This window comes from Lepidochelys kempii, chromosome 4, assembly GCF_965140285.1.
Source record: "Lepidochelys kempii isolate rLepKem1 chromosome 4, rLepKem1.hap1, whole genome shotgun sequence".
In the NCBI taxonomy this organism is placed as follows: Eukaryota; Metazoa; Chordata; order Testudines; family Cheloniidae; genus Lepidochelys; species Lepidochelys kempii.
This window is the reverse complement of record NC_136383.1, coordinates 28,366,971-28,387,685: the sequence shown is the minus strand read 5'-3', so window position 1 is coordinate 28,387,685 and position 20,715 is coordinate 28,366,971. Positions and strand designations below refer to the sequence as shown.

The following is a 20,715-nucleotide window of genomic DNA, read 5'->3' as shown; positions in this document are numbered from 1 at the left end:
CTAAACATGAGTACAGCAAGCAGAATTTAATTTAACCTATATGTAGTTACTGTCAAAATGTTCTAAAGCTGTTGCTTTCACATATCACTTCAGAAGCGGAAGAAATATCTGAGCTCCTAAAGCTAACCAAATTAAGATAATTGGATTGTGCACTTGCAGAATATCTGAAAATGACTCACCTACTAGATAACAGTATTCATTTTATTTGTGTAACACTGCAATGTTTTTTGTTCGTCTATCAATAGGATCCTTACTATAGGTTTAATGACCTGGCCTACAGATGGATCTCCTTGGATAATTGGACTTACAGCAGGACATTCAAAGCCCCTTTTGATATCAGGTACGCAATAAGAATAGTTTTATGTTATCTTCCATGCAGAAATGTTTGCTAAGCAGTCAGCCCCAAATCCACCGATTACTTTCAGATGTAATAAACCAAATTCTGTAATGGGATATAAGCTTCAAGCAGCCTGTTGCTAAATGTCACTTAGTGGGTTTCTTTTTCTTTTTCAAGATTTTTTTTCCCCATTGTCAAAAAATGATGTACAAATTCCAAACTGCTGAAGGGCAATAATAAAGCTGATAGGAAGCAAGCAGCCACACATCTGATATCTATTGGACATGGGATGTTGTGCTGTATTGTGAGTCTGATCCATGTCAGCTGTCATTTTAATTTGAAATTATAAAGATGGTTACACTGTGGAAAGTATTTCTGTAACCCATTGAAACAGCTGCTATTTAGGATACTGGGGACATAGATTTCAGTATTGACTCTCTCCATGTGTAGTTAATTCAAAGTACCCTAATAATTTTACATTCCTGTGTCATCATTCATAGCAAATGGCAGAAAGTGAATTTGGTTTTCGAGGGAGTAGATACAGTAGCACAAATCCTGATCAATAATGTCACTGTTGGGAGAACGGACAACATGTTCAACAGATATGTGAGTAATGCTGGTATTTCTAAAGGCAATTCTATAGTTGTCTCAAAGCACTTTTCTGCCAAGTGGTTCGTACCTCGACCAGTACACAATAATACCCCCAATGTGTTCAGTCCAGAGTAAAATATAGTGGACTAGACTTGATAATATATCATAGGGTTTGAAATGTCTTTATCTGAGAGCCATACAGAAAGCCACCTCATTGCTGGGAAGGGGAGGTGCACTGGCTTCCCAGTGGGAGCAGGATCAGGCCTAGAGAAGAACATTTCATGTTGTAATCTAGAAGAAGTATGGCAAGAGGAACAGTTTACCTAATGATATGAGTCCTGCTTCTTGGGAACTGTCACAGCTCTAAGTTTAAATCAGTTATATTAGCTGTAAATCTGCTTATTAATTGGTATTAGAATGCTGCTGCTTTACATGTGAATGCTGAAGTGTAAATGCATGCAGTGTACAGCTTACTTATAAATGTTTTTCTGCAGTTTCTTTCTTTTGTTCTTTCATTCTAATAGAGTATCTAAATTCCCAGGCCTTTTGATGTCATTGTGTTGTCTCTTTGATCCTAGTCTGTATCAGTATGTCAGGATCAGGTACTAAATAGTCACAGACCTTTTTTAGGATTGCCATAATTGTACTAAATAATTTTGTAGATTTCAATTATAAGGTTGTGCTAGGTCCTATACAAACACTTAGTAAAACACAGTCCCTGCTCCAAAGAGTATAAATAGTATAAATAGACAAACAGACAAAGACTGTGAAAAAGGAAAGCCCATCTCCATTTTATAGATGGGGAACTGAGCCACACAGAGATCCTTAGTTTCTTCATGTCTCAACATTTACCTTCATGGCTTTAGAGAAAAGAGGGTCTTGTGGCTGAAGCACAGAACTGGGACTCAGGAGATCTGGATTCTGTTCCTGGCTTTGCCCAAGACTTGCATGACCTGGAACAAATCAAATAGCCTTTTTGTGCCTCAGTTTCCCACCTGTGAAATAGGAATATTAATTCTTCTCTCTTTCACAGGGGTGCTGTGACAGTTTAGTTAATGTTGGAGGTGTCAAAACAGTTTACAGATGGGAGATGCTGTAGAATTGCAAAGTAGTATTATTCAGTATTTATTTCTGGATCTTCATTTTGGTAGGCCACTAGTAGCATCTGCTTTGTGAAGTGACTGCGTAAAGTAGAATTGAACTGACTAGGACAGAGTCAAGGATTTCATGACTCTGGCAGTTACTCTATTCAGTGGCTCCATTTGTAAAACACTTGAGTGGTAAATCTATTCTGTGGAGGTTGCTTATGTTGTAATTTGTTGGGTGGTGGTCTGCTGCCTGGTCAAGGACAGTGGCTGCTGATTGAGGAGAGGGGCAAGGGCACTTCTGCTTGGTAGAAATTCAAGAACAAATAGCAGGCATGCCACAAACGAATGGTGTGGACAGAACACTAATATCAACCAACTGAAATCTTCATTTTACCAGGTGAAATTAAATTGAGGGGTGGGTATAGTGGTGAGAGCATAAGAGTTTTAAAACTAAATATGTGCCTTTCTGTCCATCCACAAATAGAGGCGGGTCTAACATAGTGGTGGGTAAACATTTTGGCCCGAGGGCCACATCTGGGTATGGAAATTGTATGGTAGGCCATGAATGCTCACAAAATTGGAGGTTGGGGTACAGGAGGGCTCGGCTGGGGGTATGGGCTCTGAGGTAGGGCTGGGGATGAGGGGTTGGGGGTGCAGGAGGGTGCTCTGGGCTGGGACCGAGAGGTTCAGAGGGCGGGGGAGGGGGAGGATCAGGGCTGGGGCAGAGATGCGGAAGGGGAACAGGGGGGAGGCTGTGGGCGGCGCTTACCTTAAGCAGCTCCCAGAAACAGCACCATGTCCCTCCTCCGACTCCTACGCTGAGGCGCAGCCAGGCGGCTTTGTGCGCCGCCCTGTCTGCAGGCGCTGCCCCTGCAGCTCCCATTGGCTGTGGTTCAGGGCCAATGGGAGCTCCGGGGTGGCGCTTGGGGTAGGGGCAGGGTGTAGAGCCCCCTGGCTGTCCCTATGCTTAGGAGCCAGAGGGGGACATGCCACTGCTTCCAGGAGCCGCGCAGATTGGGGCAAGCCCCTGACCCCACTCCCCAGCGGGAGCTCGAGGGCCAGTTTAAAATGTCTGGAGGGCCAGATGTGCCCCCGGGCCATAGTTTGCCCGCCCCGGGTCTAACAGGTCAATGAATAAGTCCTACGGAGAGTTCTTTGCTCAGTCCAGAGATGACAGTGTATCTACATTTTAGAGAATGGAGTGGAGGGATGGGGAACCATACTATGCCTTGACAGCAGAGGATTGTATAAGGTTCAGCTGAGTACTCAGTCTACCTAAAATCAGGCTCTGAAGCTCACCTACCAACCCCATGCTTCACAGCCCAAGCTACATCTTCAAAGTGTTGTCTGCCTAGCTATGTTTAGAGTGCTAGCTCAAATCTGTCAACCTGGGCTGGGAGGCTTACTTCTGCGGGCTACATAGCCAGACCCATAGACTCCCATTGACTGCAATGGGGCTGAGGGGTTTGCCCAGAGAGAGCTACGTGCAGGACTTAGTGTGCCTTTTCGCTTAGTTTGAGAAGTATTCCAATTCTCTTTTCCTTCAGTCCTGCAACCTGTAGAGACTAGTTCACAAACATATTCAAATAATATCTATATAGTTGAAAAGGAATATGCCAATCTTTATAAAGCTCACAGCTAAATTTCAGTGGTATATCGTTTTGTTTTTGTTTTTTCCTGGTGCAGAGCTTTGATATTACCAGTGTGATCAAGGAGGTCAATTTTATTGAGGTCCGTTTCTTATCAGCCATTTCATATGCAGCAGAGCAGAGCAGATCTCACAGAGCATACAGTGTGCCTCCACAGTGCCCTCCACCTGTGCAGAAAGGGGAGTGCCATGTTAATTTCATCAGAAAGGTAAGAGCAAGATCATGTGTATGTGACTAGAGGCTTGGATGCAGGAATGCACAATGTACCGTCATAATAAATGCATTCTGAAACCTGTGATGTAATTTCATAACTAGGGCATATTTTTCATAGCACAAAAATCCCATAGTCCAAAATGTAGATCTAATCTGTAAGAGGCATAAAAAGGCCAGGGTAGCTATCTGTGTGACAAGAATTTTTAAAAGGTTATCTTTGTCAAGATGTCAGCAAGCAGACTGACAGCCAGAAGGGTGTTTCTGTGGGGGGCAGATTGTGTAGTTACTATCAATCTATCAACTAGGTGAGTTTAGCAAGGAATAATGACAATAGCTAGCTGTTCTGAGTGCCAGAGTTTATTGCCAAGGCTATAGAAAATCTCAGCCAAGCAGCTTTGTGAGTGTTTTTCATTGCTCATGTGCTGTGCTATTTATACTGCGCCGCTCTGGCATGTACCGACAAGAGTTATCTAACGGAGAGCCCACTTTCATCTTAAGGTGTTGTTGTGAAGTGTGATGGAGATATAGATATATATAAATATGTATTAAGTTAAAATTACAGACTAGAACAAACCTACCAAAGATGGAAAACTGTAAGTCTTTAGTTCACACTGTTATAACTACCTATGGCAGAATATCTTCTGTGTAGGATCTCATGCTGTTCTGAAAGAGCCTTGCGGTAAGGAGGCACAACTGGGAAAATAACAAGTTTCAGAATTGCCTTTCTTTTGTTGGTTTGTCACAGTTTAAATGCCTTCCCTGCTAAGTGCTCCCTGTATTCTCAACAGAGACCTGCAGATCCTCCATTTTCAATTACCTCAAACAACATGCCCAGAATCCTTTGACCTGTAACTGAATGTAATTCCTCTGGAACCTGTCAACAGAGGGCTTGGTGCCTGGTTCCCCAAAGCACTCTGTTGCCTTCTCTCCTTGGGGCTGAAGAAGACATTACAATCCCTACGGATTGCAGTTAGAACTATAGCAGAACTAAACACTAGTCTCTGGGCCCACCTTGATTATCCTTGCTATGGTTGAATTTGATACCTAAGTGGGGGGAAGCATAGGGGGTTCACTTGTATCATAAAGGTTAATTAAAACTTGGAGAGTTGTTTAATTCTGCAGAGTCCATATGTTTGTTAGAAATCAGGCTGGAGGGGAAGGAGCTTGAACAGCTGTAGTCCTATTTATAGAGGTGAAATTGCGAGGAATGATTTTTATACTTGCTGGGCTATATATTTAAACTCGTAAGACTTGTGGAAAGTACCCTTAGTGATTTTTATCCTCAAAGGCATTTCATTTCTCTACTTGCAGATTGCTTGGAATGTTTCCTAAAACGGTTTGCATTTCAAACATATGGGTATAACAGCAGAGCTGCCACATTTGAAAGTAAATAAACACAACATTTTAAAAGTTCGTTTGAGTCTCACCATTGTAAAGTCATGGGACGCTATGTATATGTGTATGAGGTTCAGTATTAGGAATGTTAAACTCATCTAGATCTTCATGGGAGTCTTGTGGCTGAATCACCCCAAGCCCACACTGAAAATGTACCTTTTAATACTTTAAGATGTTGGCTTTCTACAATAGCTAGTGAAAATATAAGGGATTATATTAATGAACCCTGAAGGTCTATCAGTGATACAGTTTTTAAAAAGAAAAAGACTGTTCCCAGCCAGGACTGTTTTCTAAGAACTGGTTGTCCCTGCTGTTAAATTTGAAATTGGTTCATTGCTTTCTTCCTAGAAGAAGCTTTTGCAACTTGATAGACACGCAAGCCGACTCCTGTGGTGCAGGGAATAGGCTTGACTAACACGCTGTTGCTTGCCAAAATTAGTATGCTTCAGCTGAAAATTATTGGTCTCTAAATTTAGAGTGGTAGGTCACTGTACAGGACTTTAACAAGATCTATTGTATTTGCACGAGGGGGAGGACGTTGTGGAGCTTAAAGGTCAGCTCAATAGATGTCAACAGCATCCCTTTAAGACTAAAAATCTAGTCAGTTTTTAAAAATAAATTGAATGTAGTTTCAGGTGCTATGCTTGGCCATGAGTATTTAATTCTGCCAATGTGTGTAGTCACAATGACATTTTCCTATTTTTTAAATATGTGGGTTTTTTTGGTTTGTTTTTTTTTTTTGGTCGTCTTCCTGTTGCTGTATGAAAGAACCATGAAAACAAAAGGGAGAAAGAGTGAACCTAATTATACACAAAACGCACCAAACAAACACACTGAATCTCTAATCTCTTTCAGTTACACCAGTCTGTGTTACTGGTAACAATAGTAGACATAACGTTTTCATACTCCTGTGATATTTAGGTTGATAGTGTCCCTTTAAATTATTGTAAACACCTTTATCCATCAATGTGCTATTTCTTTCTTTGTCTCTTACATTTAAAATTAAAGGTTGACCTTAAGACTGTGGATAAGTCAGAACTGTTTTGAGAGTAACTGCTGATCTGCTGCTATTGAATTTTTTGCTGGTTTTTTTTTTTATTATTATTATTTTTTAAGGGAAGGGGCAGGTCTGATTTTGCTCTCCCACTGATTTTGTATGGTTTTAACTCTCAGCAGAATTTAGCCAAGGGGTAAGGAAAAGATACTGTACATTCTTCTTGAGTTATTGGAAATTGGAGAACTTTTTATTTGGTGTATAGGAATATTTTGTTTAGATACAGTAGATAATTTTTATAAAGAGTCTGTTTATTGTCTGGAACAATAACAGTTCCTATGTGAAAAATTTCAGAGTAACAGCCGTGTTAGTCTGTATTCGCAAAAAGAAAAGGAGTACTTGTGGCACCTTAGAGACTAACCAATTTATTTGAGCATGAGCTTTCGTGAGCTACAGCTCACTTCATCGGATGCATACCGTGGAAACTGCAGCAGACATTATATACACACAGAGATCATGAAACAATGCCTCCTCCCACCCCACTGTCCTGCTGGTAATAGCTTATCTAAAGTGATCATCAAGTTGGGCCATTTCCAGCACAAATCCAGGTTTTCTCACCCTCCACCCCCCCACACACAAACTCACTCTCCTGCTGGTAATAGCCCATCCAAAGTGACAACTCTCTTCACAATGTGCATGATAATCAAGGTGGGCCATTTCCTGCACAAATCCAGGTTCTCTCACCCCCCTCCAAAAACCACACACACAAACTCACTATCCTGCTGGTAATAGCTCATCCAAAGTGACCACTCTCCCTACAATGTGCATGATAATCAAGGTGGGCCATGTCCAGCACAAATCCAGGTTTTCTCACCCCCCCCCACCCCCATACACACACAAACTCACTCTCCTGCTGGTAATAGCTCATCCAAAGTGACGACTCTCCCTACAATGTGCATGGTAATCGAGGTGGGCCATGTCCAGCACAAATCCAGGCTTTCTCACCCCCCCCCTTTTTTTTTTCCCGGGGACATACACACACACACAAACTCACTCTCCTGCTGGCAATAGCTCATCCAAACTGACCACTCTCCAAGTTTAAATCCAAGTTTAACCAGAACGTCTGGGGGGGGGGTAGGAAAAAACAAGGGGAAATAGGCTACCTTGCATAATGACTTAGCAACTCCCAGTCTCTATTTAAGCCTAAATTAATAGTATCCAATTTGCAAATGAATTCCAATTCAGCAGTTTCTCGCTGGAGTCTGGATTTGAAGTTTTTTTGTTTTAAGATAGCGACCTTCATGTCTGTGATTGCGTGACCAGAGAGATTGAAGTGTTCTCCGACTGGTTTATGAATGTTATAATTTTTGACATCTGATTTGTGTCCATTTATTCTTTTATGTAGAGACTGTCCAGTTTGACCAATGTACATGGCAGAGGGGCATTGCTGAAAAATACATACTTGCGATACATCTTTCTGTATTCCAGGAACAATGTTCGTTCAGTTGGGACTGGGGTCCCTCTTTTCCCACTCAAGGAGTTTGGAAAGATGTTCGAATTGAAGCCTATAACCTTTGTCACCTGATCTACTTCACTTTGACCCCCAGCTATGGTAAGTCATGGTGATATTGCCCTTTATTGTTTCACTTGAGAAATACAGCATTCTTATTCTAAGTTCAGTTACTTAGTACACTGGAATAGGAACATAAAAACTGTTCTTTTGTTGTTTGTATGGACAGTGCTGAGTACAATGGAGTCCAGATCTCACTACTGAAATATAAATAATAATGGTAAAATTATTAAAAATCCAGAATGCAAACTCTGTTTTGCATAAAGAGACCAGCAGTGCATCAAAAAAATGTGTGTTAGGTTTATAATAATGATTTTAGCTCTGTCCTGTTCTGTTGTTCGGGAGCATTACTTTTGCACCAGCTTGTGTGTTCCATTAAACTTCGAGTGATTGCTCATGTGTATTCCACAATAAGTGTGCGTGCTCACCACGTGCACCGGTGTCAGAAGTATTTCCCCTAGCAGTACCCGCAAGGGAGCACCCCTAATAACCCCTGGAGTGGCACCTCCATGGTGCGGTATAAGGGGCGCTGCGCACTACCCCCACCCTCAGTTCCTTCTTGCTGCCAGTGAAGGTGCTTTGGAACTGCTCTGCCCCAGCTTTGCTGTAGCTTGTCCCCAGAACTCTTATTCGTGCAACGTTGGTACCTGTAGTTAGTACTCCATTAGTTTTAGTTTAGTTTAGCTAGTGCACCCAGGCATGCCCCGGGCCCCAGGTTTTAAGTCGTGTGACACTTGTAGGCACCCGATGCCAGTGAGTGATCCGCACGCAGACTGTTTACGCTGTTTGGGTGAAACCCATCTCAGCAATCGCTGCAAGATTTGCAAGTCGTTTAAGCCTCAGACCAAGAGAGAGAGAGACATTAGGCTCTGGGCTATCCTCATGGAGTTGACATTGACCCCAACTCTGGTGTGCCGCTGCGAGTTCACACCAGGCACTGTGGTGTCGGTGTGCGGCAATCCCCCAGCGCCATCTACTAGTCGGCACCACTCCCCGTCCACGGGGCACGCCAAAAAGGCTGAGAAGAGGCCTTCTCCGCTGCGGCACCGAAGTAAATCTGGGGCAGAGACTAGACCCGTGTTGGGCAGACCTCGATTCCCATCGGCCTCTAGGCCTCCGACTCAAGTAGAGCAGAGTAGCCTGGCCCATTCGGAGCAGGCTTCCCCGGATGTCCGGATGCCTTCCATGCCAGAGGCCCTGCAGGCGGCTCGGGACGTGATGTCCATGCCGGTACCAGGAGCACCACCAATGTTGGCCCCGTGCTCCAGAGGCAAGCTGCTGCTGGGATCTCTGCAGTCGCCCTTGACTCGGTCTCGGTCGAGGGAATGTTCCCGACGCCGTTCGCCACTCAACAGCCTTTCTGTGCGTAGTCCACGTGGGTCACCGTCGACTCCCACCAGGTTGTCTGGCTGGGTTCCATCTGACAGAGACTCTGGGCACCGCTCCACCTCGAGGAGCGGACACCGATGGGACCGAGGCAGACGTAGGCGAAGGTCCTCGTCTCGGAGGGGCTATTGTAGTTGGTCGCAACACGAACATCGACGCCGTTCCCGTTTGTCGTCTCGCTCCCGGACCCCGCCACGGCACCGCTCCCACAGCCCCGGGCGTCAACCGCTGGCGATTTGCCATTGCAGATCCGCCCGCCGGGGCCGATCGCGGAGCAGCTGCTACCAGTGGTGTCGTTCCTCCACATTGGAGTCACTGTCTCGGAGTCAGCACCGCTCCCTGCGCCACCGATCCTCCTGGTCAAGGGACAGCGGCAGGTCATACACCAGCCTGGCCTCCCTTCGTAGCCATCCGTCGATGGGTCAGGCCAGCCAGGCTGAACAGCCTGCTCTGCCGGTGCCACAGCAGGTGCAGTGTCACCGGGCCCCGTGGCTGCCCAATGGTACCAGTGGGCACCGTGGCCCCCGACGCAGCCCCTGGTGGGTGCTCGCTTGGTGGCCAGAGCTTTGGAATGGCCATTGGCCTCCCTCTCCCGGCCTCCGAGGAAGGAGTCGGTGGGGCGTATATCCTGGGTGCCGTGCCCAGAGAGCGACCAGGTGGTGGACCCTCTGGTGCCAGTGGACATGCAAAGTACCGCACCTGCCTCCTTGCCCTCCCCTGATGAGGTGATTATGGCCACTTCTCCCTCCGTCCTGCAGGAGACCTCTAAAGCCCACCAAGAGCTATTGAAAAGGGTGCCATCAAACCTCAACCTTCAGGCAGAGGAGGTGGAGGAGCCCTCAGACTCCCTTTTTAATGTCCTATCCGCCACGGTACTGGGCAGAGTGTCCTTGCCTCTCCATGAAGGAGTAGCAAAAATTTCAAATGCCCGGTGGCAAACCCCAGCCTCATTGGCCCCCATCTCTAAGAGAGTGAAATGGAAGTATTTTGTGCTCACCAAAGGCTCCTAACTCCCTGGTGGTCGAGTCGGTCAACCACAGGGACCAGCAGGGCCAACCAGCCCCACTCCAAAAAATAAGGATTCAAGGAGGCTGGATTCATTTGGGAGAAAAATGTATTTGTCCTCAAGCTTCCAGTTATGGGTGGTGAACCATCAGACTCTCCTGGGCTGATATGAGTTCAATCTGTGGGGCTCCCTGCTCAAGTTCGACGATTCCCTCCAAGAGCACGACAGGAAGGAGTTCAAAGCGCTGGTGGAGGAGGGTACAGCGGCTGCCAGGACAACTCTGCAGGCAGCGTCGGATGCAGTGGATACAGCCGCGCGGTCCATGGCCTCCGCGGTATCCATGAGAAGGGCGTTGTGGCTTCTGCTCTCTGGGCTGTCCAGCGAGGCACAGACCTCCTTGCAGGACCTCTCGTTTGACGGCAAAGCTCTGTTTGCGGAACAAACAGATATAAAACTTCATGGCCTGAAAGACACTCGCACCACGCTTCAGACTCTTGGCCTCTATGTTCCGGCTCTGGCTAAACCTAAGTTTAAGTCGCAGCAGGCTCCCGCCCAGGCCACCCAATCTAAATATGAGCCCCCTTATAAAAAGTCGTGGGACTGTAAGAAGCGCCCGCAGAGACAGTCTTGGCCTGCCCCCCAGTGTGTGTCCCCGAAGGGCAAACAGGCAGGGAAATGGCGGTTTTGATGGGACGCCCGGGGGAGCCCTACCAGTTTTCATCAGGGATCAATCCACAATAAAGCTTCCCTTCTCCAACCGGTTGGGTGCTTTCCTCCCGGAATGGTCACAGCTGACCTTGGACCGATGGCTCCTCAACACCATCTCCCGGGGTTACACCCTCCAGTTTACCTCCGCCCCCATGCCTCCTGGGGGACCCCTCTCACGAGGCTCTGCTTGAGCAGAAGGTGGGGTGGCTCCTTGGCCTGGGAGCGGTGGAAAGGGTGCCAGCGGAGTTTGAACGCAAGGGGTACTACTCCTGCTATTTCCTTATCCCAAAGGCCAAAGAGGGGCTCAGGCCCATCCTGGACCTGCAAGGCCTGAACCAGTACGTGGTAAAGCTCAAGTTCTGCATAGTATCCCTGGCCTCCATCATCCGCTCCCTGGATCCTGGGGACTGGTAACCTGCCCTCGATCTGCAGGATGCGTACTTCCACATTCGTATATTCGAGGGGCACAGACGCTTCCTCAGTTTCATGGTTGGGCAGGAACACTACCAGTTTACGGTCCTCCCGTTTGGCCTGTCCACTGCCCCCAGGGTGTTTACAAAGAGTATGTCGGTGGTGGCGGCCTACCTCAGGCGCCATGGGGTCCAGATCTTTCCCTGTCTGGATGACTGGTTGGTCAAGGGCAGCTCCCAGTCGCAGGTGCAGGATCACATGGCGCTCCTTCTGTCCATGTGCGCCACTCTGGGCCTGTTGGTAAACAACACCAAGTCCACGTTAGTCCCAGTGCAACGCATAGAGCAGGGGTCGGGAACCTATGGCACACGTGCCAAAGATGGCACACGAGCCAATTTTTAATGGCACGCTGCTGTCTGCCGGGGACTCTGGCAGACAGCAGCGTGCCATTAAAAATCCTGCCTGGCCCGCTCTTCTCCGCCCACCGCTCTCTCCTTGCAGGGCAGGCATGCTTCCCCCTCCCCCTCCTCTTCCCCCAGCGTGCTGGATTCCTGCCCCTTCTCCTCCCTCCCTGAGGCCAATCAGCTGACAGCCCTTGCTATGGAGGGGGAGAGGGAAAAGCAGAGCAGCAGCGTGCTCTCTGCTCTGGGGACCTTGGGGAACGGGGTGGAATTGGCATATCCCCTCCAGCCCCCTGCCATGAGCTGCTCAGGCCAGCCCTCTGCTCTGACCCCCCCACACTCCTCTGCCCTGACCCCTGCACCCCCCTCTCACACACCCAGCCCTCTGCCCTCACCCCTGCACCCCCCCCCCACACCCCAGCCCCGTGCCCTGATCCCTGCACCCCCCCACAACCCCAGCCCTGACTCAGAACCTCAGGCCAGCAGTGGGCTGAGCGGGCCGGCGGTGTAAGATCAGCATTTTAATTTAATTTTAAATGAAGCTTCTTAAACATTTTGAAAACCTTGTTTACATACAACAATAGTTTAGTTATATAATATATAGACTTATAGAGAGACTTTCTAAAAAACATTAAAATGTATTATTGGCACGCAAAACCTTAAATTAAAGTGAATAAATGAAGATTCGGCATACCACTTCTAAAAGGTTGCTGACTCCTGGCATAGAATTTATTGGGGCAGTCCTGGACGCCATGTTGGCCAGAACCTCCCTCCCACCAGACAGGTTCGAGACCCTGAAAGGGCTCATTGACACGATTACAAGGTTTCCAGTGACAACAGCCAAAGCGCGTCTCCAGCTCTTGGGTCACATGTTGGCATGCACAGGTGTGGTCCGTCACGCCAGACTCAGGATGAGGCCCCTCGAGCTATGGTTGGCCTTGGCGATCTCCCAGGCTAGAGACAGGATGAACAAAGTCCTCACTGTGCCCGAACCGGTGATCGCCTCCCTATGATGGTGGTCCTCCCCGGGGAACATGCTCCATGGGGTGCCGTTCAGAGGCAGGCCCCCATCGATGGAGCTGGTGTCCGATGCATCAGACCTGGGGTGGGGAGCCCAGGTGGGGAACATTCAGACCCAATGTCTGTGGTCTGCACAGGACCTGGCCCTCCACATAAACATCAAGGAGCTCAGGGTGGTCCGGCTGGCATGCATGGCCTTCTGCTTGCACCTGGAGGGCCAAGTGGTCAGGGTTCTCATGGACAACATGGCCTCAATGTTTTACATCAACAGACAAGGCGGAGCCCAATCCTCTGCCAGGAAGCCCTTAGGCTATGGGACTTCTGTATAGCCCACGACATTTGCCTACAAGCCTACCACCTACCGGGCGCCTGGAACTCGTGGGCAGATCGCTTGAGCAGGGACTTCTTCTCTTAGCATGAGTGGTCTCTTCACGCAGAGGTGGTGCACAGACTTTTCCAAAAGCGGGGAAGTCCCCAAGTGGACCTGTTCGCTACTCGGCAGAACCATCACTGTCCCCGGTTCCGCTCCGGGGGGGAGGACTGGGAAGGGGCACTATCTCCGATGCCTTCCTCCTGTCCTGGTAGGCCGGTTCCTCTGTGCCTTCCCCCAGTTCCCGCTGTTAGGCAAGGTCCTGGAAAAAATAAAGACGGACAGGGCCCAGGTCCTCCTGATTGCCCTGGCATGGCCCAAGCAACATTGGTATGCGACCCTCACGAGCCTGACAGTCGCCCGCCATGGCTGTTGCCATCCCGCCCAGACCTGCTCTCCCAGGACCAGGACTGCCTCCTTCACCCCCAACCTAGTGGCACTCCACCTCACAGCGTGGCTGCTCAATGGTTAGGCCGGGAGGAAAGGACGTGCTCAGAAGGAGTTCAGCGCATCCTCTTGGAAAGCAGGTGACCCTCCACACGCTGAGCCTACTTGGCAAAGTGGTCTCGGTTTTCCCGATGGGTGGCTGAGCAGGGCGTTTCCCCCGTGGCTGCCCCAGTCCTGCTCATTTTGAACTACCTCCTTCACCTTAGAGCCCAGGGCCTGGCACCCTCGTCCATCAAGGTGCACTTTGGCCTTCCACCCACCATATTGGCCTTCCACCCACCAGTGCAGGGCCACACGGTATTTTCCCGTGCTATGACTGTCCAATTTCTTAAGGGATTGGATTATCTCTTCCTGTACGTTTGGCCCCCTGTTCCCCAGTAGGATCTGAACCTGGTGCTGGCCTGCCTCACGGGCCCCCCGTTTGATCCGCTAGCTACGTGCTCCTGGTCGCACCTCTCGTGGAAGGTAGCCTTCCAGGTGGCGATCATGTCGGCTAGGCGGGTCTCGGAACTCAGGGCCCTGACCTCCGAGCCCCCGTACACAGTATTCCAGAAGGATAAGGTCCAGCTCCACCCACATCCTTCATTCCTCCCGAAGATGGTCTCTGCCTAGCACATGGGTCAGGACATTTTCCTGCCAGTCCTCTGCCCCAAGACCCATGCATTCAGTGAAGAGTGCCGCCTCCACACGCTGGATGTGAGACGGGATCTGGCCTTTTACCTGCAGTGGACTAAGCCATTCAGGAAGTCCTCGCAGCTGTTCATCGCCTCAGCCGATCTCCACTCAGCGTGTCTCCAACTGGATCACCTTGTGCATCTGTGTCTGCTATGACCTGGCGGGAATTTCCCTGCCATCAATTGTGCGGGCACACTCGACTAGGGCTCAGGCCTTGTCGGCTGCCTTTTTGGCCCATGTCCCCATTCAGGACATTTGTAGGGCAGCCACGTGATCTTCAGTTCATGTTTTTACCTCGCATTATGCGATCGTCTCCCAGACCAGGGAGGACACCAGGTTTGGCAGGGCTGTACTCCGTCCTGGAAAATTGTGAACTCCTGCCCACCTCCAACAGATATAGCTTGGAATCACCTATTGTGGAATACACCTGAGCAATCACTCAAAGAAGAAAAGACAGTTACCTCTTCCATAACTGGTATTCTTCGAGATGTGTTTTTCCTGTCTATTCCACATCTCGCCCTCCTTCCCCTCTGTTGGAGTTGTCTGGCAAGAAGGAACTGAGGGTGTGGGGAGCGCAGCCCCCCTTATACCGCGCCAGGCAGACACCGCTCCAGGGATTGCTAGGGGCACTCCCCTACGGGTACTGCTAGGGGAAAAACTTCCAATACCGGTGCACATGGCGTGAACACACACCTATTGTGGAATAGACATGAGCAGCACATCTCGAAGAACACCAGTTATGGAAAAGGGAACTGTCTTTTCCCATATAAATTGCTCTCTTCTCTCCCTGACTCTCACACTTTCATTTCAAAAAACCCAAACAGATAGAACTGCTGCTGGAGCTGTCGTTCTGTCGTGAGTGGACAAGTGCAGTGTCGGCACAGTTTAAACAGTGCTGAAATTTCAGGGCTCATGGACTAGACTGGGACAGAAAAGCAACTATGATGTGCAAGGATTGTGTTTCTCAACCTACAGTTTGAATATTGCATGTTTGCCACCTAACAGGTTTCCTTGCCTGGCTCTGCCGTTTGTTTGTCTTTCATTTGTATTGAAGATCATGGAAGCTGAACAAAAGTAGCTTATTTTCTGTTGCAACTGTCTAATGCATGCCACTAGAGACCACCCACGCTACCCTCTGCTCCACGCAAGACCCACTTAACATCGGGCGGGTGGGTAGTGTGCGCGCCCTCTTCGCTGGGCTGAATTTCACGCTTTACAAAGAAAGATGTGGCATCTAAATGAAAGAGGAAGACGTCACTCCCTGGATGCTTTTATAGCTTCCAAAAATAACTCCAGCTCTCAGCCAGAATTAACGTAGTCGGAATTTCAATGAAAAGCCTCAGCATAGACTCAGTACAGCTTCTGGGAAGTTCAGATACGTAAGTGCTGCCTGGTTCCTCCCACATCCTCACAACTCCACCTGCTGGCAGCCGGGGGATGGGTTGTTGGATAAGGCAGGAGGGCCCTCTCATTCAGCAGACAGAGCTTTCGGAGTCCAACCTGGAGACCGAGCTCATTAAAATTAAGAGACTGAAATTTGGAAGAAAAAGCAATGAATTAGCAACTTGTGCTGTGTTGAAACAGCACAATCATTTGTGTTGCTTGCCAGATTGTTGAGTCATAGCCTTCTGACCACTGGATCTCTAAGGAGCCCTTGTTCCCATTTTTTGCCATCTAATGCCTGGAGTTCAGGAATGGACTTGGCCTCTTACGGCAGGGGAAGGGAGGGGAAAAAGTGCATCTGGGGGAAAGCTGGTGGTTTTGACCTTTTATGTAGTGTCTCTAACCTTGACTTTCCCCACCCACAGCTCTCATTGACTTCAATGTGAATTTTTGGGTGCTCAGCCCTTCTGGAAATCATGCCCTCTGTGCAGGGGTGATGTCAGCTTTGGGCCAAATTCATCCCAGTGAATTCTCTTAAGCCAGTGAAGTTATACCAGGGATGAATTTTGTTTTGAGAGAAACTACTTTCTCTTTTATCCCAAATCAAAATGGAGATACTACAACTTAACTATCAGAAGGAAGTAGATATATAATACACACAGAGAGGAAATTGACAGTTAACAATGGAGATTAAACAAGGGGGTTTTATAGTCCTGTTTTTTCAGTGGTTCTTGCATTATGATATTATTCCACAGGCAGAATGACCAGTGGAAGAAACACAAGCAGGAAAATTGGTTAGACCAGTGCAAATGTCCTTGTAAATAATAATAATTAAAAAAATATATACTAAGTCTCCCCTGTTTTGGTTTGCCTCTGTGCATGCACAGTATTCAGCTGTGTTTTGCCAATATCTTTGTTGGCAAAGAAGAAGGGTAAGAAATACATTGCCACAGCTGAGACTACTACAGGAACGCTACCGGGTACCCCCATTTGCCATTACTAGACTCTGCTGCCCCACACCCGCTCCAAGAGGGATGACCCCTGTGAGGAAGTGGGGGAATAATTAACCACAGGCAGTCCGATAGACTTCCTTAACAGGGTTCCGAAGGGCTGCATAGATGTTCATGGGTTAAACTTGAGAACCCTACCCCCAGGAAGCATAGTTAGCTGTTTTATGCAAAGTAAAGGCTTGGCCAGCTTTTGGTTATAGTTTAATTACCCAAAGTTAACACATTAACGGGAAGTTTCAGCAAATTAGTTGGAGATACCCCTTTCACCAGATTACCTTGTTACTGAATTATTCCTTAAGCAAGAGAACACGTTGGCATAAGTGCAGAGAGATCGCAGACAAGTCATTAGCATGTTTCCTCTCGCACACTTCAGTGACAAAAGAGAAACATATGGACCCATCCGGTTTAGACATAGTGGGCCCAATTCATCCCCAGCATAACTCAGTTCATTTTATCTATTAACGTGGGGGGTAGGGTTGCCAGGTATCTGGTTGTCTACCAGAAAGTCCGGTCGATGGGGGACCTGTACAGTGTCTGGTCATATGTACCAGACACCAAAAGTCTGGGTGCTGTGTGCGGGGGTCGGGTGGCAGGTCATCAACCTGCACCAGCCCCTGCTCAGCCAGGGCCATCACCTACCGGCATCTCATGGGTGGGCAAACTCCACGTCAGGGCTGTAGCCCCAGAGCAGGGGGATCACAGCTGAGGGAGGGAGGTGGAGAGGATCGAGCAAGGAGGAAAGGGAGATCAGTGGCCTCGAGGGAAGAGGCAGAGCAGGGGCATGGCCTTGGGGGTGAAGAGGCGGAACAGGGAGCGGTGTAGTGTCTGGTTTTCAAAAATTAGAAAGTTGGTAACATTAATGGTGGATGAATTTGGCTTATTTATTATTAATACTGTTTTTGTTCAATAGACAAAAGTGATTGTGTTGCCTTGTGATTGCGACCTTTCTCAAAGAGACCTGTGCTCATATGAATACTGACAAAGCAAACATAATGGCTGGAAGTTGAGTGGGAAAAGTCCCTTCTTAATGATAAAGAATGAGAGGTTCGTGCTCTGTGTTGTACAGAACTTTCAAAGGTTGTATGTGGTTTAGGAATGGGGGGAAAAATGAGTTACGAATTTCCATTACACTGTGCATAGTCCTCGTCTGAATGAGCAAACGTAAACACTGGTGTCAAATACACTAAACAGTGAAGCGTAGGTCCTGTTCAAAAGCAAACTTAAAAACAAAATTGTTGCATTTCTTTTGTGTGTGTGTAATTGTATCTTTAATAAGACTAGGGACATGTGAATTAGTATGTAAAGAAATACAAATAAATACATTTTTTTTTCTTTGCTTAGTGAAGAGTGCTCAGCAGTGGAGTCTCGAAATAGAGTCTGTTTTCGATGTTGTCAGCTCAAAGCCAGTTGTTGGTCTCGTGACAGTGAACATTCCTAAGTTGCAAACACAGCAAACGTATACTACAGAACTTCCTCCTGGAGAAGGCAGAATTGTGCTGCTCGTAAACATCAATAAGGTGAGGGGGTGAATCCTGAACAGTCCCAAGTAACAAAATGTTTCCTTCCAGTTGCTTGAAGGAAAATGCAAGATGTCTCCAGCACAGTTTTAATTTTCCCATTCACTTTCCTCATCTCTGCTGTATTGACTCTGCCTGACGCCTCTCAGAGCAGGGAAACAGCTCTCTGACCTTCTCACAACTGACTCCTCCATTAGGACACCAGAGAGCAGTGCGGATGGGGTATGTGGCATTTCACTCCTACTAAGTGAGAGACAAAGAGAGCGGTGACATCATCTTTTGCTTTTGTTGGCCTGGAAATCGTTGTGCTGGTGTTAATCCTCAAACCCATTTTTGATGTTGGTACAGATTGTGTAGATTATCCCACATCTTCCTACTGTGGGTTTCTTTCACCTTCCTCTGAAGCATCTGGTACTGACCACTGTCAGACAGGATACTGGACTACATGGATCTCAGGTCTACTCCAGTATGGCAGTTCTGTGATTCTATATGACAGCAGGTTTCAGAGCAGCAGCCGTGTTAGTCTGTATTCGCAAAAAGAAAAGGAGGACTTGTGGCACCTTAGAGACTAACCAATTTATTTGAGCATAAGGTTTTGTGTGCGTGCCATAAGTACTCCTTTTCTTTGTATGATAGCACTATTTCCTGTCCCAGACCATTGTTTTCTGGACAGATAGGTACCTGTCATAGTCAGGATGCAATATGTTTGGCCCTTGGAGGAGGAGGAGGGAAAAGCATTCCTCATACAACCAGTAAGATACCTTTGGGTAACTAAGGGCAAACAAGTCATGTATAGAATTTGGCTAGCCGGGAGGAGGGTGCAAAATTAGTGAAGTTGCACCTCTTTCACTAGTTCTGAATTTAGTCCCTTGAGTTGAGGGATCCTTAAAGGCACATGGAGTGTCAGAGAGATGAAGCATTCCTTGGGAGAGGAGAAACACAACTGAAAATGGACGAATAGGTATAAGCCCTAGAGTTAGAATGAACAGAAGCTCCCTCTCTCCGACACTTCTCCCATCCCCCACCTCGCAGTGGGTGAAAGGCTAGCTACTGGCAGGGTTAATTTACAGTGATTTCACTGATTTTACTTCCATGTAGTTCCATAGCGTTTTTTGTGCTTATGTTTTTAGGAATTCTATTAAATTTGTCCTGTAAATGTAGTTATGAAATTATTAGAGAGAAAAAGGTCAGCCTATGCTGAGAAGTAACGGACTTGTATGGGGCAATGAGCCCAGGAAGAGCAAAATGGAGTCGTGGTTCTTTCCTGCCCTGAGATCTGGACCTAATGGAGGTGCCTCTACAGAACTGAACTGGACAGCAGCAGACCAGAACCAGGGTCTGGCAATAGCTGACCAGAGCAGGAGCTGGTGATGCTGACTTCTTTGGAACGGGGCAAATAAGCTGAGCGGAGCCTCCTCCCATTTGACCACCACTGAGTCTAATTGGATTTGTGGGTGTGGACTCTGCTGAGAACAAGAATCCTGGACTCCTGACAAACCCAGTTGTTAACCTCTGAGACTATGGGGGCTCTGCCATACCCTTCATACATTTTCTGGCTTTGTTAATTTAATTTTGCTGTGTAATTTAAATTTCTAGATTTTTTTTCCCTGTTAAAAGGTATTTGGTTTATATTCCGAAGGACTCCCATGTGTTGTGTGCATGGAGAAGAAACACCTATTAAGGTGAATCTGGGAGTGGAGAGTGGTGTGTGTGGCCAAGGTTGATTCAGATGTCTTAATTATTTTAAAAAAGAGACTGTTATTGACCGCTGGCAGAAGGTTACATGAAGAAGTACAAATATCCAGGCCAGAGGGTTTTGTTTAAAAAAAACATTAGCCTTTAGCAAGCCTTTCTAGTCTGCAGTAATACATACAGTGTGATATGAAACTGAACATGATTTTGTGCTTTGGTGCATTCCCTCCTCCCCTGCCCCGGGGAAGAAATTGGTTAACAAAATACAACCATGAGCCTGAGAGTAGTTTGTGAGGAAATGGTGCCCTCAGAGCAGAAGCAACTGTGTTGTTATTCTTTGTAAATAAAGGGCTTTTGCTGCATGAATTCACAGCAGCTGATTTTACAAGAGACACAGCAAGGTGCTGTTAAGTATCTGTGAGCCAGACTGAGCCCATACTCTGTGCAACAGATTTGCATGGTGTGACAAACAGCAAGGCCTGGCAAGAAATGAATTTCTAGTCCAATGAGAGCTCACATCAGATGATGATCTAGGTCCGAGACTGCTCAAGTGGACTGTAACAACCTGAGATGTACAATAATCACCCTGAAATTCACTGCACAGTGTTTCTTGCTGTTCTGAAATTGCTTGCTTCTCTGCTTATAGATGGATATGGGTATGAGATCATTACCAACCAATAAGAAAGCTCCATTTGTGTCTAGCTTTCTAAAGCCACTCCATATTTGATGATGCATGATCCAATTTTTATGCTTCAGTTTTTATCCGTTGAATTTTCCGCTTAGTACTCAGACACTGTTGCTTAATATAATTCCAGATCATGGAAGCTGAAATAAGTGGCTATAACTTATTAT

General features: G+C 47.4%; 1 protein-coding gene across 3 annotated transcripts in view; it reads left to right on the top strand.

Moving 5' to 3' along the window:
• The window catches only part of MANBA (mannosidase beta), an 82,463-nt gene that overhangs the window by 19,130 nt on the left and 42,618 nt on the right, over nt 1-20,715 (top strand). For all 3 annotated transcript variants that reach the window (XM_073340809.2, XM_073340808.2, XM_073340810.2), the window contains exons 2-6: nt 246-340; nt 838-943; nt 3,703-3,873; nt 7,756-7,879; nt 17,996-18,171. In XM_073340809.2, the coding sequence (XP_073196910.2) occupies nt 246-340; nt 838-943; nt 3,703-3,873; nt 7,756-7,879; nt 17,996-18,171 (672 nt within the window). The remainder of the gene's footprint in view (nt 1-245; nt 341-837; nt 944-3,702; nt 3,874-7,755; nt 7,880-17,995; nt 18,172-20,715) is intronic.